The 14483-nt window shown below is 42.1% G+C and overlaps 1 protein-coding gene across 26 annotated transcripts in view; it reads right to left on the reverse strand.

Moving 5' to 3' along the window:
* Positions 1-14483, reverse strand: part of NCOR2 (nuclear receptor corepressor 2) — a 574536-nt gene that overhangs the window by 64129 nt on the left and 495924 nt on the right. For all 26 annotated transcript variants that reach the window (XM_069756005.1, XM_069756000.1, XM_069756002.1 and 23 more), the window contains 2 exons: positions 11526-11646; positions 1875-2082 (listed from right to left, as the gene is read on the reverse strand). In XM_069756005.1, the coding sequence (XP_069612106.1) occupies positions 1875-2082; positions 11526-11646 (329 nt within the window). The remainder of the gene's footprint in view (positions 1-1874; positions 2083-11525; positions 11647-14483) is intronic.

A 14483-nucleotide genomic window follows, 5' to 3' on the forward strand; every position in this document is an offset into this window, starting at 1 on the left:
CCAGCCCCCTTATTTTATCCTGCTAAGCCTCAAAATGACGGGTAAAATATACAAGGTGTCAGCATGCTTACCTTAAAAAATATGAATGAGCTTAACCAGCGCCCTCCTGCTTAGCTGCCGAGCAGGATTCCAACAAGCAGGAAGAACACAACATATCGGGTGGAAAGGCTTCCTAATATTACACATTTGCATGGCTCTGTAGAAATGGGCAGGATACGACATACGAGGAGCTGAGTTCTGCAGGGTTTGTGCACAGGGCAATGGCTTTCTCTCTGGCTGAACCGCAGAGCTGAAGTATGAGCACATCCTAAATGTGTTCTCGCCCATATACTCAGAGCTGTCCTTCCTGCTGATCGCTGTACATATGTAAGTGGTGAAAATGTGCTAGGAGGAAACGTAGGGTAATAAGTGGAATTTGGCCTTGTTTTAATGCACTTGGCTCAGAGGTTAACTCTACAATTATAAGCCCTATAATCACACACAAGCCGCTCAGCACAGAAACCAGCCCTGTTATTACAGCAATTCTACCTGCAGTAATAGATCAGCGCAGGCACCTAATGGACGTAGATATTCCCATCTACAAGATCCTAGCCCAATATGTAGTACGTATCAGAAGTAGAGATGAGCGAACATCATTGGCTCCCTCTTTATTAGCGCTTACCAAATCGGGAACCTGGCTAACTGGAGCGCGCCCGATAATCAGCTGTTCGGCGCCGCGGCTGCATGTGTCGCAGGCTGTGTCAGTGTCATAGTCACAACATACAGGCTCTCCATGCATGTGTACCTGTCATACAGCCGCGACACATGCAGCTGCTGCGCCAAACAGCTGATTATCGGGAGCGCTCCAGTTAGCCGGGTTCCCGATTTGGTAAGCGCTATAGCTTGTCGAATAAGGAGGGAGCAGACGATGTTCGCTCATCTCTAATCAGAATATTAGCAAAAACCTCCAATTAGAAATGTAGTATAGTTCTTCTGATTTGCTATGTCGCTTACCCCATGTGCAGGGCATTGCGGTAGCTTCGGTATCCATGGTTATGACCACAAAGAACTAACTAACTGTCACTATATGAGTGGTCGTAATCATGAATACCTAAGGTCCTGCAATGCCCAGCACATAGGGCAAGCAACATAGGGGATAACATGGGAACATGACTTAGGACGTAACAGTATTTGCTATCCCAGGAAGGAGTGAAAGTATACTGGAACTACAAATCTAATATATGCAACATCAACTTGTCATTGGAGGAATTTGGATTGTAACACGCTCGATCATCTTTTTCTCAGGGGGCACCCAGCGTGCATATTTATGGTACCATTGTGTGGTAGGTCTGTGGGCTGAGTGAGTGCATTCTTGTGTATATGGTCGGCTAAAATAAGGAATACTTCACTACTTCATAAGGGACCTCTTCTGTAAAGGAACCTGTCACCAGGTTTCTGTTATGGAATCGGAGAGGAGCAAAATGTAGGAGCAGAGTGATGTGTCACTTATGGGGCTGCCTGTTGTAGCAGCCCAATAATTATTTTACCACTAGAAGACTAGTAAACCTGCTGTCATCCTGCATATTCATGAGCTCTGTATGACCCCATCACTGATTGGCAGCTTTCGGCCTATGCACAGCCCACACAGAGAGCTGCCAATCAGTGGTATGTGCGAGGTTACACAGGGCCCAGTATTCATAGAACTGGTAGATCTGTAGCAGACAAATGAGTGTATTTATCAAAATTACAGCCAGCAGCTCAATAAGTGATACATCACTGGAATCAGGGTCTCTGCCCCTGCGTCATTCCACTCTCAGATGGAGTAGGAAAAGTGTGTTGACAACCTAGCCGGAAAGACGCCTACTGTCATTGGTGCACTACTAAGAATTACATACCATCGCTATCTGCAGCTGTCCCTTTAGGGCTACTGATTGTCTGTGGCTCTTTTTCACATGTTAAATGAGAAGGAGGATACTTGGTCAGAGCTTGTCCATCCTGGGCCGACTCGTGAACCTTGGTGATCTGCTCTTGATAAAGGGCCAGCGCATGATGAGGCTTCATGTGAACAGCTTGAGGCACTGACTCAGAGAAGCCTTCTGACATCTGAAAGAATAAAGAAAATTAACAACTTCATCTAATCATGCGGTTTCACAAGTAGTATAAAACACGAGGCAGTCAGAGATCATGGCACAAAGAGAACCGCTGGTCACCGGCAGAGAATTGCAGATTCATAGACTGACAGATGATGATGCATGAACACGGGCTGCACAGACCACAAGGAGCATTCGGTTTACTCAGTTTGGTCTATCGGCTTCCTTTTACCAGCTAGGGGACTCATAATCGTGCACCACACCATTTCATTTCCCCATATTATTAATACCGCACAATAATGCTCTGCGTACTCTGACTACAATGACTGTGCAGGCAACAGAATCAGTCCTCATACATAAGTTACACAATATTACATAATCATACAAAAAATTATATGATTTTATGACTTTTTAGCTTTAAGTGAACCTGTTCGCTGATACATGGGCAGCATGCATCAGGCACTGGCAGTATCATGTCAGCCAGGTATGTTTGACTCTATAATCAAAGACCTGTCAATCAAGGGAAGCGGCAGGGAGCATGTGCTTCTCTGAAATGCTGCAGCGTTTCAGAGGCAAATATACATGGCTGGGATAAGACCGCCAGTGCCTGCGCATTGGGCAGCATGCATCAGCTGTCACGTTCCCATTAAATAAAAAATGAAAGAAAAATAAATTAGATATTAAAAATAATAAAATGTAAAAACATATATTTGGAAATAAATATGCCAATGTATCCCGCGTATCTCGATGATCAGTATATAGTATAGTAAAGTAGTTTCATGTAAGTCAAGAATCTCTGGTGCGAACATTAAATGGGTACCCTGGACTATCTCCGGCAGTATTGCAGGCAATGAATGGAGCGGAGGTTGGGCATGCACACATTTTTTCCATTCAAAATGGGTCTTTAACCCCTTCACAACACGTACTGTACATGTACAGCGCAAGTTGGAAGCAGATGTACGGAGCGGGATCATGGGGTGAGCTAATTCCATACTCGGAAGGTAGTGGATGAGTGTTACAGCCAGGACCTGCCTCTAGCCATAGCGGGTGGCATCGGCATTAACAACGTGCCGGCATGGGGACGCATCATTCCATCGGCACATCATCGCACCTGTGACGTGATTGCGGATCACCAATGGGTGGCTATGACAGCCGGGGGTCTGTTGAACACCTCTATGCTTGTCATTATGGAGCTACCTTGAAACCCCTTCTGTGGCCGGACTTCAAAGGAGACTGTGATTTTTACTATATGCAGCAATACTATGGCACCGATGCATATAGGACAAGCGATCAGAAGATTGCATGTTTAAGTCCCCTAAAGAAAACAAACAAATGCAGTGAAAATTTAAAAAAAAAAAAATGTTTTAAAAGATATATATAAAAAAAAAATCAAAAAATTCAAATAAAAAAAAAAATACATGTGGTATCGCAGTGTTAAAAAAAAAATCTGATCTATAAAAATATGAAAATAATTAAGCTGATCGGTAAACAGTATAAATTAAAAAAAATAGAAGAACGCCAACATTATGCTTTTGATAGCTGCAATACTACAAAAATGTGTAAAAAGCGATCAAAAAGCCACATCTACCCAAAATGGCATCAATAAAAATGATGTTTTGCCCTGCAAAAAATAAGCTGTCTCACAGCTCCATCAACAGAAAAATTAAAAAGTTACAGAAAATGGCTATGTAGCCCTCAATCTTTTTAAAAGATTTTAAAATAATAAACAAAGGACATGTTTGGTCTCTCCATAATTGCATACTGATCAGAAGAATCATATTGTGAGTTTATTTTTATCACACAATGTACACCATAAAAATATGTCCCAAAAAACAATGTCAGAAATGCGTTTTTTTGTTGTTGTTTTTTCACAATTTCTTCCCATTTGGAATTTTTTTTCTTGTTCTCCAGTACGCGGTCACAAAAAATGAATGATGTCATTCAAAACTTACCCAGCAAAAAAGGAGCCCTGACATGTCTATGTGGACAGAAAAGTAAAAAAGTTCTAGCTCTGGGCAGAAGGTGAGGGAAAAACGAAAATACAAAAATGGAAATTGTCAGTCTCGTGACTAAGTTGAATTTTCAGAGTTCCAGAGCACTGATCATAGCTGGGGTCCATTTTCTGTATAGGGAAACTTGTATTCGCCAAGAGCCCTTTAAGGGTACGTGCACACGTTGCGGATTCTCTGCGGATCCGCAGCGTTTTTTGAGGTGCAGAAACGCTGCAGATCCGCAATTGATTTACAGTACAATGTAAATCAATGAGAAAAAAAAAATGCTGTGCATACTTTGCGGAAAATCCTCTGCGGAAACGCTGCGGTTTAAAAGAAGTAGCATGTCACTTCTTTTTTGTGAATCTGCAGCGTTTTTGTACCCATTCCATTATAGAAAACCGCAGGGGTAAAAAACGCAGCAAATCTGCAAGAAAACCGCAGCAAAAACGCACAAAAAACGCAACAAATCCGCGGGTGCGTTTTCTGCCAGGAGAGGCAGAATTCGCACCAGAAATTTCTAAGCCTAAACTGCAACGTGTGCACATAGCCTGAAATGAAAGGGTTTGCACAATATACAACATTTTTATTACTTATTCCCTATATAAAAGTGTTAAATGTATGGTCACTCCATGTCCCCAATGCTCAGACTCCCACCTATCAGAAGCACTAGGGTTGCGTGTTTGAATCGATTGATGGTTAAGCATGCACACCATCAACTCCAGGGTGGCAGAGAGCAGCGCGGCAGAGAGCAGCGCGGCAGAGAGCAGCGCGGCAGAGAGCAGCGCGTCAGAGAACAGCGCGTCAGAGAACAGCGCGGCAGAGAGCAGCGCGGCAGAGAACAGCGCGGCAGAGAGCAGCGCGTCAGAGAACAGCGCGGCAGAGAGCAGCGCGGCAGAGAGCAGCGCGGCAGAGAGCAGCGCGGCAGAGAGCAGCGCGGCAGAGATAGGTGAGCATTGTACTATGATCACCAGTGCTGAAACATTCACCGATAGGCAGTTGAATTTATACAGGATGCTGTACCCCAGAGAATGATGTCAGATATCATATTAGAAGAATATTGCTCTAAAATTAAAAAAACATTTTCTGAAACATCGGCACAATCAGAAGTGTTGGTAAATTAGCTGCAAAATGATGAAAATTAAACTATACAAGCAATGGAAAATAACAATTCAGCAGAAGAAACAGCCCTCTCATCAGCCCATTTAACAGACTCAACAGAGTAAAAGATAGAGACAGGTAACTTGATCGCTTCATACAAGCGAACACCATAAATGATGACTAGAATCTGACGGGCAGAACGTCTCTTGCACGAGAGGCCTTGTTGTGCATCTAGTTACATCATCTGACAGCACTGACATGCAAATCAATACACGGAGCCAGACACAGGCGGCACAGATGAGACCTCAGAAAAGGAACTAGTGTATGAACCTTCCCCCCTTCAAGTTAACCACATTTTAAACTAAATGTATTCATTTTTTGAATTACTATCTAAAGTTAATAAGGTAAATAAAATATCTTGAAATTGGGCATCTTGCAGGTTTCTAACCCACAAGCCTCATAATACGCTGACACCTCCAGAAGTCACTTCATTGTATCACAAACATGACCATAATAAAAAGGTAACATATATATATATATATATACACATACACACACACACATGTATATTATACCATATACATGTTAACCGTAGGATTAGTTTACTCACAACAGAGGATGGCCAAAGCTCACAGCTTCCTACTCCCTGCACAGTGACCTCTGCACAGATTACAGAGCATGCTTAGAGCACTCGCCAAAAGATGTCAGTGAACATCTCCAGTCTAATGCTTGATATGGTCTATATGGCTGCCATAAAGCATATCTGTAATTGCTGTTAAATACAGCACAGGCTGGATTGCTGCCACAATAATCATGCACAGAAATTAGGAAAAAAAAGGTTATCACTAGATGGTTGATGTATTTCCTTTAAGAAGTATGAATGGGCATTGTTACAGTCATAAACACGGAGAACCTGCTACCTTTAAAGTGCACATGCAATACAAAAGCAGCAATGCTAATATTGGCATTTAGCACAATATGTGTTATATGGGCATTTGCATAGGACTGATTTAATGACTTATTATCATGTGATGCACAAGCAATGCAGCCCCAATGATAATTGTGTCTATACACTACCTGACAGAAGTTATGTCGCTTATCCATGTTATGTAAATAAAAGCTTATAACCGGACGTTAAATTCATCCATTGGTTGTATAAATTATTCTTTTGAAAGCCGAAACCCTCCGAAATGTGGTTTAGGATAGGAAAATAAATTGGTATCAATGCAGAAATATTGTTCAGTTAATGGACGCAGAAAGGTCAGATTTTGGTAAGATAAAAGTTTTGTCGCCTGGTCATATAATGCATCCAATCCTAGTTTACATCCTCACATGTGCTCAGTAAATGATTGGCTAATTAGTGTGTGTGTATAAAAAGAAACCTAGCACCCTAGACCTTCACTTGAACTGCAATTTGAGCTCTGACAACATGTAAAAAATCCATCCTGCAGCCAAAGCCTGGATTATCAAGAGGCTGAAGACCAGATCCACTGCAGAGGTGGCTGGCAACTTTAAGGTGTCTAAGCGTCAGGTACAAAGAATTAAAGAAAATATATGAAGAGACTGGAGATGTATTTGACAAGCCCAGGTCTGGCCGACCCCGCAAGACAACTGCTCAGGAGGAACGTTTGCTGGTTAGAAAATCTAAAGCAAACCCCTCTTCCACTGCAGCAGAGCTCTAACAGGCCTGGTCACCTCAAGTCCCTGTGTCAACTAGAACAGTTTGTAGGATTCTGTCTCGAAATGGCCTCCATGGTCAAATCAGTGCCCAGAAGCCAGCACTAAACAAAAGGCAAATAAAAAACCATGTGGCATTTGCAAAGTCCCGCAGCCTACTAAACAGATGGATGCTGGAAAAGAGGCAGGAGGTGGATGTCTCTCATAAATCTTCAGTAGAATTACACCACAGCAGCCGCAAATACTGCAGGAGACCTACTAGAGCTCGCATGGATCCAAAATACACCCAGAAAACAGTTAAATTTGGTGGTGGAAAGATCATAGTCTGAGGTTACATTCAGTATGGGAGTGTGTGAAACATTTGCAAGGTGGAAGGCAATATCAATAAAAATATCAAGAAGTATTAGCTACCTCATATTCTAAATCATAAAAGGGGTCAAATTTGGCAGCAGGATGGTGCTCCATCTCATACATCCATCTCTACAACAAAGTTCCTCCAGGCAAAAAAGATCAAGGTGCTCAAGGACTGGCCAGCCCAGTCACCAGACATGAACATCATTGAGCATGTTTGGGGTAGGATGAAAGGGGAAGCTTGGAAGACAAAGCCAAAGAATCTAGATGAACTCTGGGAGGAATGTAAGACTGCATTCCTGATGACTTCATTAATAAATTGTATGAATCATTTTTGAACCGCATGGATGCAGTCCTTCAAGCTCATGGAAGTCACACAAAATATTAAATGTGTCTCTAATACCACCACAACTTAATTCACCAATGTTATGCAACATATATTTGTAGTTTAAGTTAATTATTTGTTTGAATATCACAGTACTTTCTGTGGGCGACAAAACTTTTGTCTTGCCAAAAAAATCTGACCATTCTGTGTCCATTAACTGATCAATAATTCTGCATTGATGCCAATTTATTTTCATAACATAAACCACATTTCGGAGGGTTTCAGCTTTCAAAAGAATAATTTATACAACCAATGGATTAATTTAACGTCAGGTTATAAGCTTTTATTTACATAACCTGGATAAGCGACCTTACAGATGTACACTTCCTTACAGAAGTTCTTAGGCTACGTTCACATTTGCGTTGTGCGGTGCTGCGTCGGCGACGCAACGCACAACGCAAATGTGAACGCATGCACAACGCAGCGTTTTGTGACGCATGCGTTCACTTTTTCATGGTTTTTGGCACAGAAAAAACTTCATCATGTAGCGTCCTCTGCGCCCTGACGCATGCGCTGCAGTGACACATGCGTCACAAAATGCAAGTGCAACGCATGTCCATGCGCCCCCATGTTAAATATAGGGGCGCATGACGCATGCGCCCGACGCAACGCAAATGTGAACGTAGCCTTAGAAGAGGTACCCCAGATCAACTACATCTTCACAAATCAGTAGGTTATACATCTTTTAGCCTCATGATTGACGCAGGAAGGTTGTCACACCATTTTGCCATTATTGTTGGACTTAAAGTGGTCAGATGACCCCTTTGGAGATAACAGCCCACATCTCCATGTAGAAGTCCTTGAATGTGCTTTGATTTTTATCAGTCTGTATTCTAGTGATTCCTACCCTCATTGTCCTGTTTGTTGTAATTGCTCTTGTAGTTTTCTTTTTAAACCTTTAGTCTATCTGATTGATTTCATCAACCTGTGTTCTAGAGATTGGTATCCTCATAGTCATGTCTGTTGTACTTGCATTTAGTATTTTCATTTTAACTTTGGAGGTTTAGATTTTACACTCCCAAGTCTACTGTGTGATGCCTTGTTTAGCATTGTGTACTTAGCTTTTTTTAGCCTATAATTCATTCGCACCTTTGACGCCATTTTTCAGTATTTTCATTTTAACATTGAATGTTTATAAAATGAATTATTAGTGACTAGATGGTGGCCCGATTCTAACGCATCGGGTATTCTAGAATATGTATGCATGTATGTATATAGCAGCCACATAGTATATAGCAGAGGCCACGTAGTATATAGCAAATACTACGTGGCCTGTGCTATATACTATGTGGCTGCTATATACATACATACATATTGTAGAATACCCCATGTGTTCATACAGGCCACGCAGTATATAACAGTGGCCACGCAGTATATAACACAGCCCAAACAGTATATAACACAGCCCACATACTATATAACACAACCCACGCAGTATATAACACAGGCGATGTAGTATATAACACAGGGCATGTAGTATAAACAGTAGCACAGCCCACGGAGTATATAACACAGCCCACGTACTATATAACACAGCCGACGCAGTATATAACACAGCCCACGTAACATATAACATAACACATGGCATGTAGTATATAGCACAGCCCACGGAGTATATCACACAGCCCACAGAGTATATAACACTGCCCATGTAGTATATAGCAGCCACGCGGTATATAAAACTGCCCACACAGTATTTAGCAGTGTGGGCACCATTTCCCTGTCAAAAAAAAAATTCTAATAAAAAATAGTTATACAGTCACCCCCTGGGATCCAGTGAAACTCTGGCGATGTGCGCGCGGCTGCCGCCATCTTCCGTTCCCAGGATGCATTGCGAAATTACCCAGATTACTTAGCGGTCTTGCGAGACCGCTAAGTCTTCTGGGTAATTTCGCAATGCATCTCTGGGAAGGGAAGATGGCGCAGGCCGCGTGTGGCTCGGCGGACTACGTAGGGTGAGTATAGCAGGTTTTTTGTTTTTTATTATTTTTAACATTACATCTTTTTACTCTTGTAAAAAGTTGGGGACACACAGGGTTAATAACAGCGGTTACGGAGTGCGTTACCCGTGGCATAACGCGGTTCGTTACTGCTGGCATTAACCCTGTGTGAGCGGTGACTGGAGGGGAGCATGCGGGCGCCGGGCACTGACTGCGGTGACTGGAGGGGAGCATGCAGGTGCCGGGCACTGACTGCGGTGACTGGAGGGGAGCATGCAGGTGTCGGGCACTGACTGCGGTGACTGGAGGGGAGCATGCGGGTGCCGGGCACTGACTGCAGGGGAGTAGGGAGGGACTAATTGGACTGTGCCTGTCGCTGATTGGTCGCGGCAGCCATGACAGGCAGCTGGCGAGACCAATCAGCGACGCGGGATTTCCGTTACGGAAGTTGCCGACAGAAAGACGGAAGCATCCCTTAGACAATTATATATATAGATGAGCGAGTGTACTCGTTGCTCGGGTTTTCTAGAGCACGCTTGGGTGACTGCTCGGAGATTTAGTTTTCATCGCAGCAGCTGAATGATTTACAGCTACTAGCCAGCTTGATTACATATGGGGATTCCCTAGCAACCAGGCAACCCCCACATGTACTCAGCCTGGCTAGTAGCTGTAAATCATTCATCTGAGGCGATGAAAACTTCATCTCCGAGCAGTCGTAAATACTCAGAGGTCATCCGAGCGTGCTCTGGAAAACCCGAGGAACAAGTACACTCGCTCATCACTAATTACTATATACCAAGTCTATATCGTATACCACCATGTGTTGGCATTATACATTATGTACTTTTAACTATCCCTCATTTGTTTATTGACCCTTTACCCCATGACGTCATTGTGTAAATGGGCCTTTTTTTTTTGCACATTTAGCCCAGTTTTAATTATTTTATATAATTTTTATGACTATACTACCTGCCCAAGAAGCGCTATATATTTATTAACTATTTATTTATACAATTAACCATCAACTACGACAAACTGCAGATGATTCATGCAGCCCAAATCCTGAACAGCATGAATCAGAACCTGGCTGTACGACATACATGAGAGGGAGAGACCTGACAATCACCCGAAGCAGCACTGGGAAGATCTGGCAGGTGGGTGGTGACGGACTCGTCTGGTCTCTGGCTATAGTCCCAAGACAGATCTTCAAAGTATATTACTTTACAACACTGGAGCATGTCAGAAGATATTACACCTTGCTACAATTATGCAGCTAGGCTGTGATTCATGTTGCCAGTGGTTTGAGCAGCATGAATTGCTCGACAGCTTCCTATTAAAAAACTATTACTACTACTATATGCCTTTTCTGCCGGCCTTCAACAACCCAACTTGATTAAGGATCTCTGCACACCGGAGCACCTTACACTTCTCTTCTCTTATAGATTTCACAGTGCCAGTCTGTGCCAAAATCAAATCAAAAACAGAAAAAGGGGCTGGTTTAGCTGCTGAAATGAGCAGTCAACCAGGCCGGTCACACACAGCATTGGTCAGGAGTCGGACAAAGAAAATCTCTCCTAGAGAGAGTTTGCAAAACTCTAAACCAGGGAGAATATCTGAAGATTGGGGTACCTGTAAAAACTGAAGATAATTAGTACAGATGTAGCAGACCTTGACATAGCACACAGGGCGTTCCCTATACCAAGATGCTAACTCGGCACAAACCATTGAACATAAGCTAGGCGTCGAGCTAGTTTTCTGTAACAACATTTCTTATTGTAGAGAGAGGGCATATAAAGCTCAGGTTGTTCTTTACGCATCATTGAGCCTATGGGCTAAAGATAGTTGAAAGGTGACAACCGCTAACTCATAAATGTTGCATGTTCTACTAGAAAATACATATTGTAAGCGTTTGTCAGAACTTTGCCACCCATTCTTCAGAACATTCGGTATATTGTTCCCCTATTCCCCTTATGTCCACGCACAGTGAATTGCTTTTCTCGCAGTTACTTACGATGGGTGGAATGGAAGCCGCTCTCTGCTTCAGTTGTTTCAGGTCCATTGGTTTCTGAGGCGAGGCTTTAACTCGCGTGTCACTGCCAGAGCTCAGCAGACTAGGCCGGGGAGACATCAGCCTGCACTCAGAAAAACACAAAAGGTCAGTCCCGATCGTGCCTGCTGCTTATTTCTTGTTTCCATATTCAAAGACACCGAATTTAAGAACCTTTTAATTAGTTTTGATGGATGCATCAATTGTCAAGATTACACAAAAATGCACCAGATTTACCAAAATTTGCCAAAGCGACGCATGAAACAAAGGTCTGGCACAAATTGCTAGACTTGTCACACACACTTTACGCCACATCTATTGGTGCACTTGTGAAGCTTTTATGCAGTAATGATAATAAGATTTATAGAAGAACATCAGCAAAACTACAACCTTCCAATAGAAATTTTTATTAAAGCTGTTCCTAAAAAAATTGTTTAGTACATGCTATGTCCTTAGCTAAAAAGCATCCAGAGTCTGGTGGACTGTTAGACAAAATAGGTGCTTATTCAAGATGATAATAGCTGATAATAGTCGTTGCTCCATACTCTTCTGGATGGGTTGATGTGAACTCATCATACTAATGGCATTGGCAGGCAGGAATGGAGGAGTACCAGCAGCAGAGAGGCATGGGTTACTTAGTGAGTAATCATATATAAAAATACAACACCAATAATTACCACAAACCTTTAGATGTAATTATGGCACATCAGATACTGAACGCAAAGGATTACATACTTTTGCCACTCACAGACATTTGAAAAACATCTTCAAAAGAGAGATAAAGCGCCACTCTCTGTACCATATAAAGTCCTGCATTGCATAATCATTAAAAAATGGATGCAGGGGAATGCAGGTGCAAGAGACTAGACCACTGAAGCACCACTGTCAGTGAAATGGCCTTCGTCTATCTTTTGCACCTGCATTTTTATGCATCAATTTTTTAATGATTCTGCAATAAAAGACACTTTTTATGTGACAGAGTGCCGTCTTTCCTTTCTTTGAAGTTTCACGAAAATCTTGCACTTGGTAAAGCACCCAGAGTTCCTGAATAATCGCAAGGTGTGCGGTTTTCCTTTCAAGTTGTGCGAGTTATGATTAGTGCCATTGTTTTTCTCCTTTTTAGACATGTGATATAAGATCATTTTCCTCAATAAAAATTGACAGCGTAATATTTTTGACTCATTTGTTTGATTTGGTTCGCTTTTCTACTTTTCAAAAATCTAATATATGTGACGCTGAGTCGTTTCTCACAGCCAAACCGTGAGACGGGATAGTCAGAAGTCTAAGGTAAAAGCCAAAAAGGTACACCATAAACAGAAGGAGGAGACAAAGGTGTAGTCAGACTACCAGGAGGATAGCAGATCAGAGCAGAAGGGGTTACAGACAGATGGACAGAACGAGGTCCAAGGTCAAGCAACAAAAGATCTACAAACAGAACGCAAGGCAGAAAGAGACAAACCATATAGTAACTAAATGTACATCTGGCAGAGGTCTGAAAGTAACAGCCCAGTTAAGTAACCTGGTAATCACCTGAGATAATGAACACCTAGAGACAGCCACCTCCTAGTCTCAGATTGGACGGCAGAGCTGTCAATTAACACACTGACAGATCAGCATGTCCCTGCACCAGACTGGATGACTGAGCTGTCAATCAAAGTACTGACAGCTTCAGAACGCCCCAGCACCAGATTGGATGGCTGAGCTGTCAGTAACTGCATCCCAAAAACACTTAGGGGTGGAACCGTGCCAAAATACTTATAGGTAAAATTTAAGAAATATGGAAAATTCTGAAGGGTTCACAATCTTTCAAGCACTGTACCTTTGAATCACTGTTTACACCAATTGAGGAAACAAATTTTCACATTAGATAAGTGTGCACTAAGTAGGTATTAAAGTTGCAGTATGCAAAAATGTTCAAACTAGAGGTAACATGAAGGATGTGACAGTTACAGGCAGTTGTTTGCCAATGTATACTTTGCCTTGAACACAAATGTCAAACAATTTCCATATCAAAACAGCAAGACTGGCTGTAATTCATACGAATAATGTAAAAATAATGCGCTTTTTAAAGAATTTAACTGTCGCTTTCCCTTTAAAGGAATATTTACATCTTCTAAAGTGATAGTAAAAGGTTACTGTATGTTATCACCTTATGAACGGTGGTGGCATATATGGCAAGTTTTCTGTGCACACACGGGCACCAAACTGTGCTTGATGGGTGGCAGAGATACTGACGTGCAAGGAAAACCAGAGAAGGAGTGCAGTGCCAAGACTTGTTCATGACCGTCACAAAACATACCATATAATGCGAATCTTTATTCAGACTCGTGAAGGTTAAAAATAATAAAGCACCATAGCAAATCATTGTAAGTAAAAAATATCTTACTCTGCAAATTGTTTCCTCCTCTGATGCATCCACCAACTGGCTAGTAGGACTAGAATTCATCCATTTCTAAAAACCAGATTACCACACTATTCAGCTTACACACGGTTTATAGAAAACCTGCTACAACGCCCTCTCCAGCCGCTACAGAGCTCCCACTGAGCTGACACTAGCCCACCTATTCCTTTATATTACGGTTTTTTCTATTCAATCATGAACAGGAAACATTGCACTTTTTAAATTAAAAAAAAAATGCTTTAAGGCTGTGTGTGAACCATCACCAATCCAAAACTGGTTCGAGATTACAAACAAACGCCCGTGTTGTCTGATCCGGCTTTCAAATTCCCTTCCATTTATTCTCTTTGCAACATTGGTCCTTCTGGCTAATCTATAAATTGTATGAAATGACTAAAGGATCAGACTACATGAGTTTACATGTAGTCTGTTACCATGGAGATGTACAGATATACCTCACATATGTGCAAATTGTCCATTATATCCCAGGAAAACCCCACCCAAAAGTGGGTATTTCGGACAGG

Source organism: Ranitomeya imitator, chromosome 1 (assembly GCF_032444005.1).
Source record: "Ranitomeya imitator isolate aRanImi1 chromosome 1, aRanImi1.pri, whole genome shotgun sequence".
In the NCBI taxonomy this organism is placed as follows: Eukaryota; Metazoa; Chordata; class Amphibia; order Anura; family Dendrobatidae; genus Ranitomeya; species Ranitomeya imitator.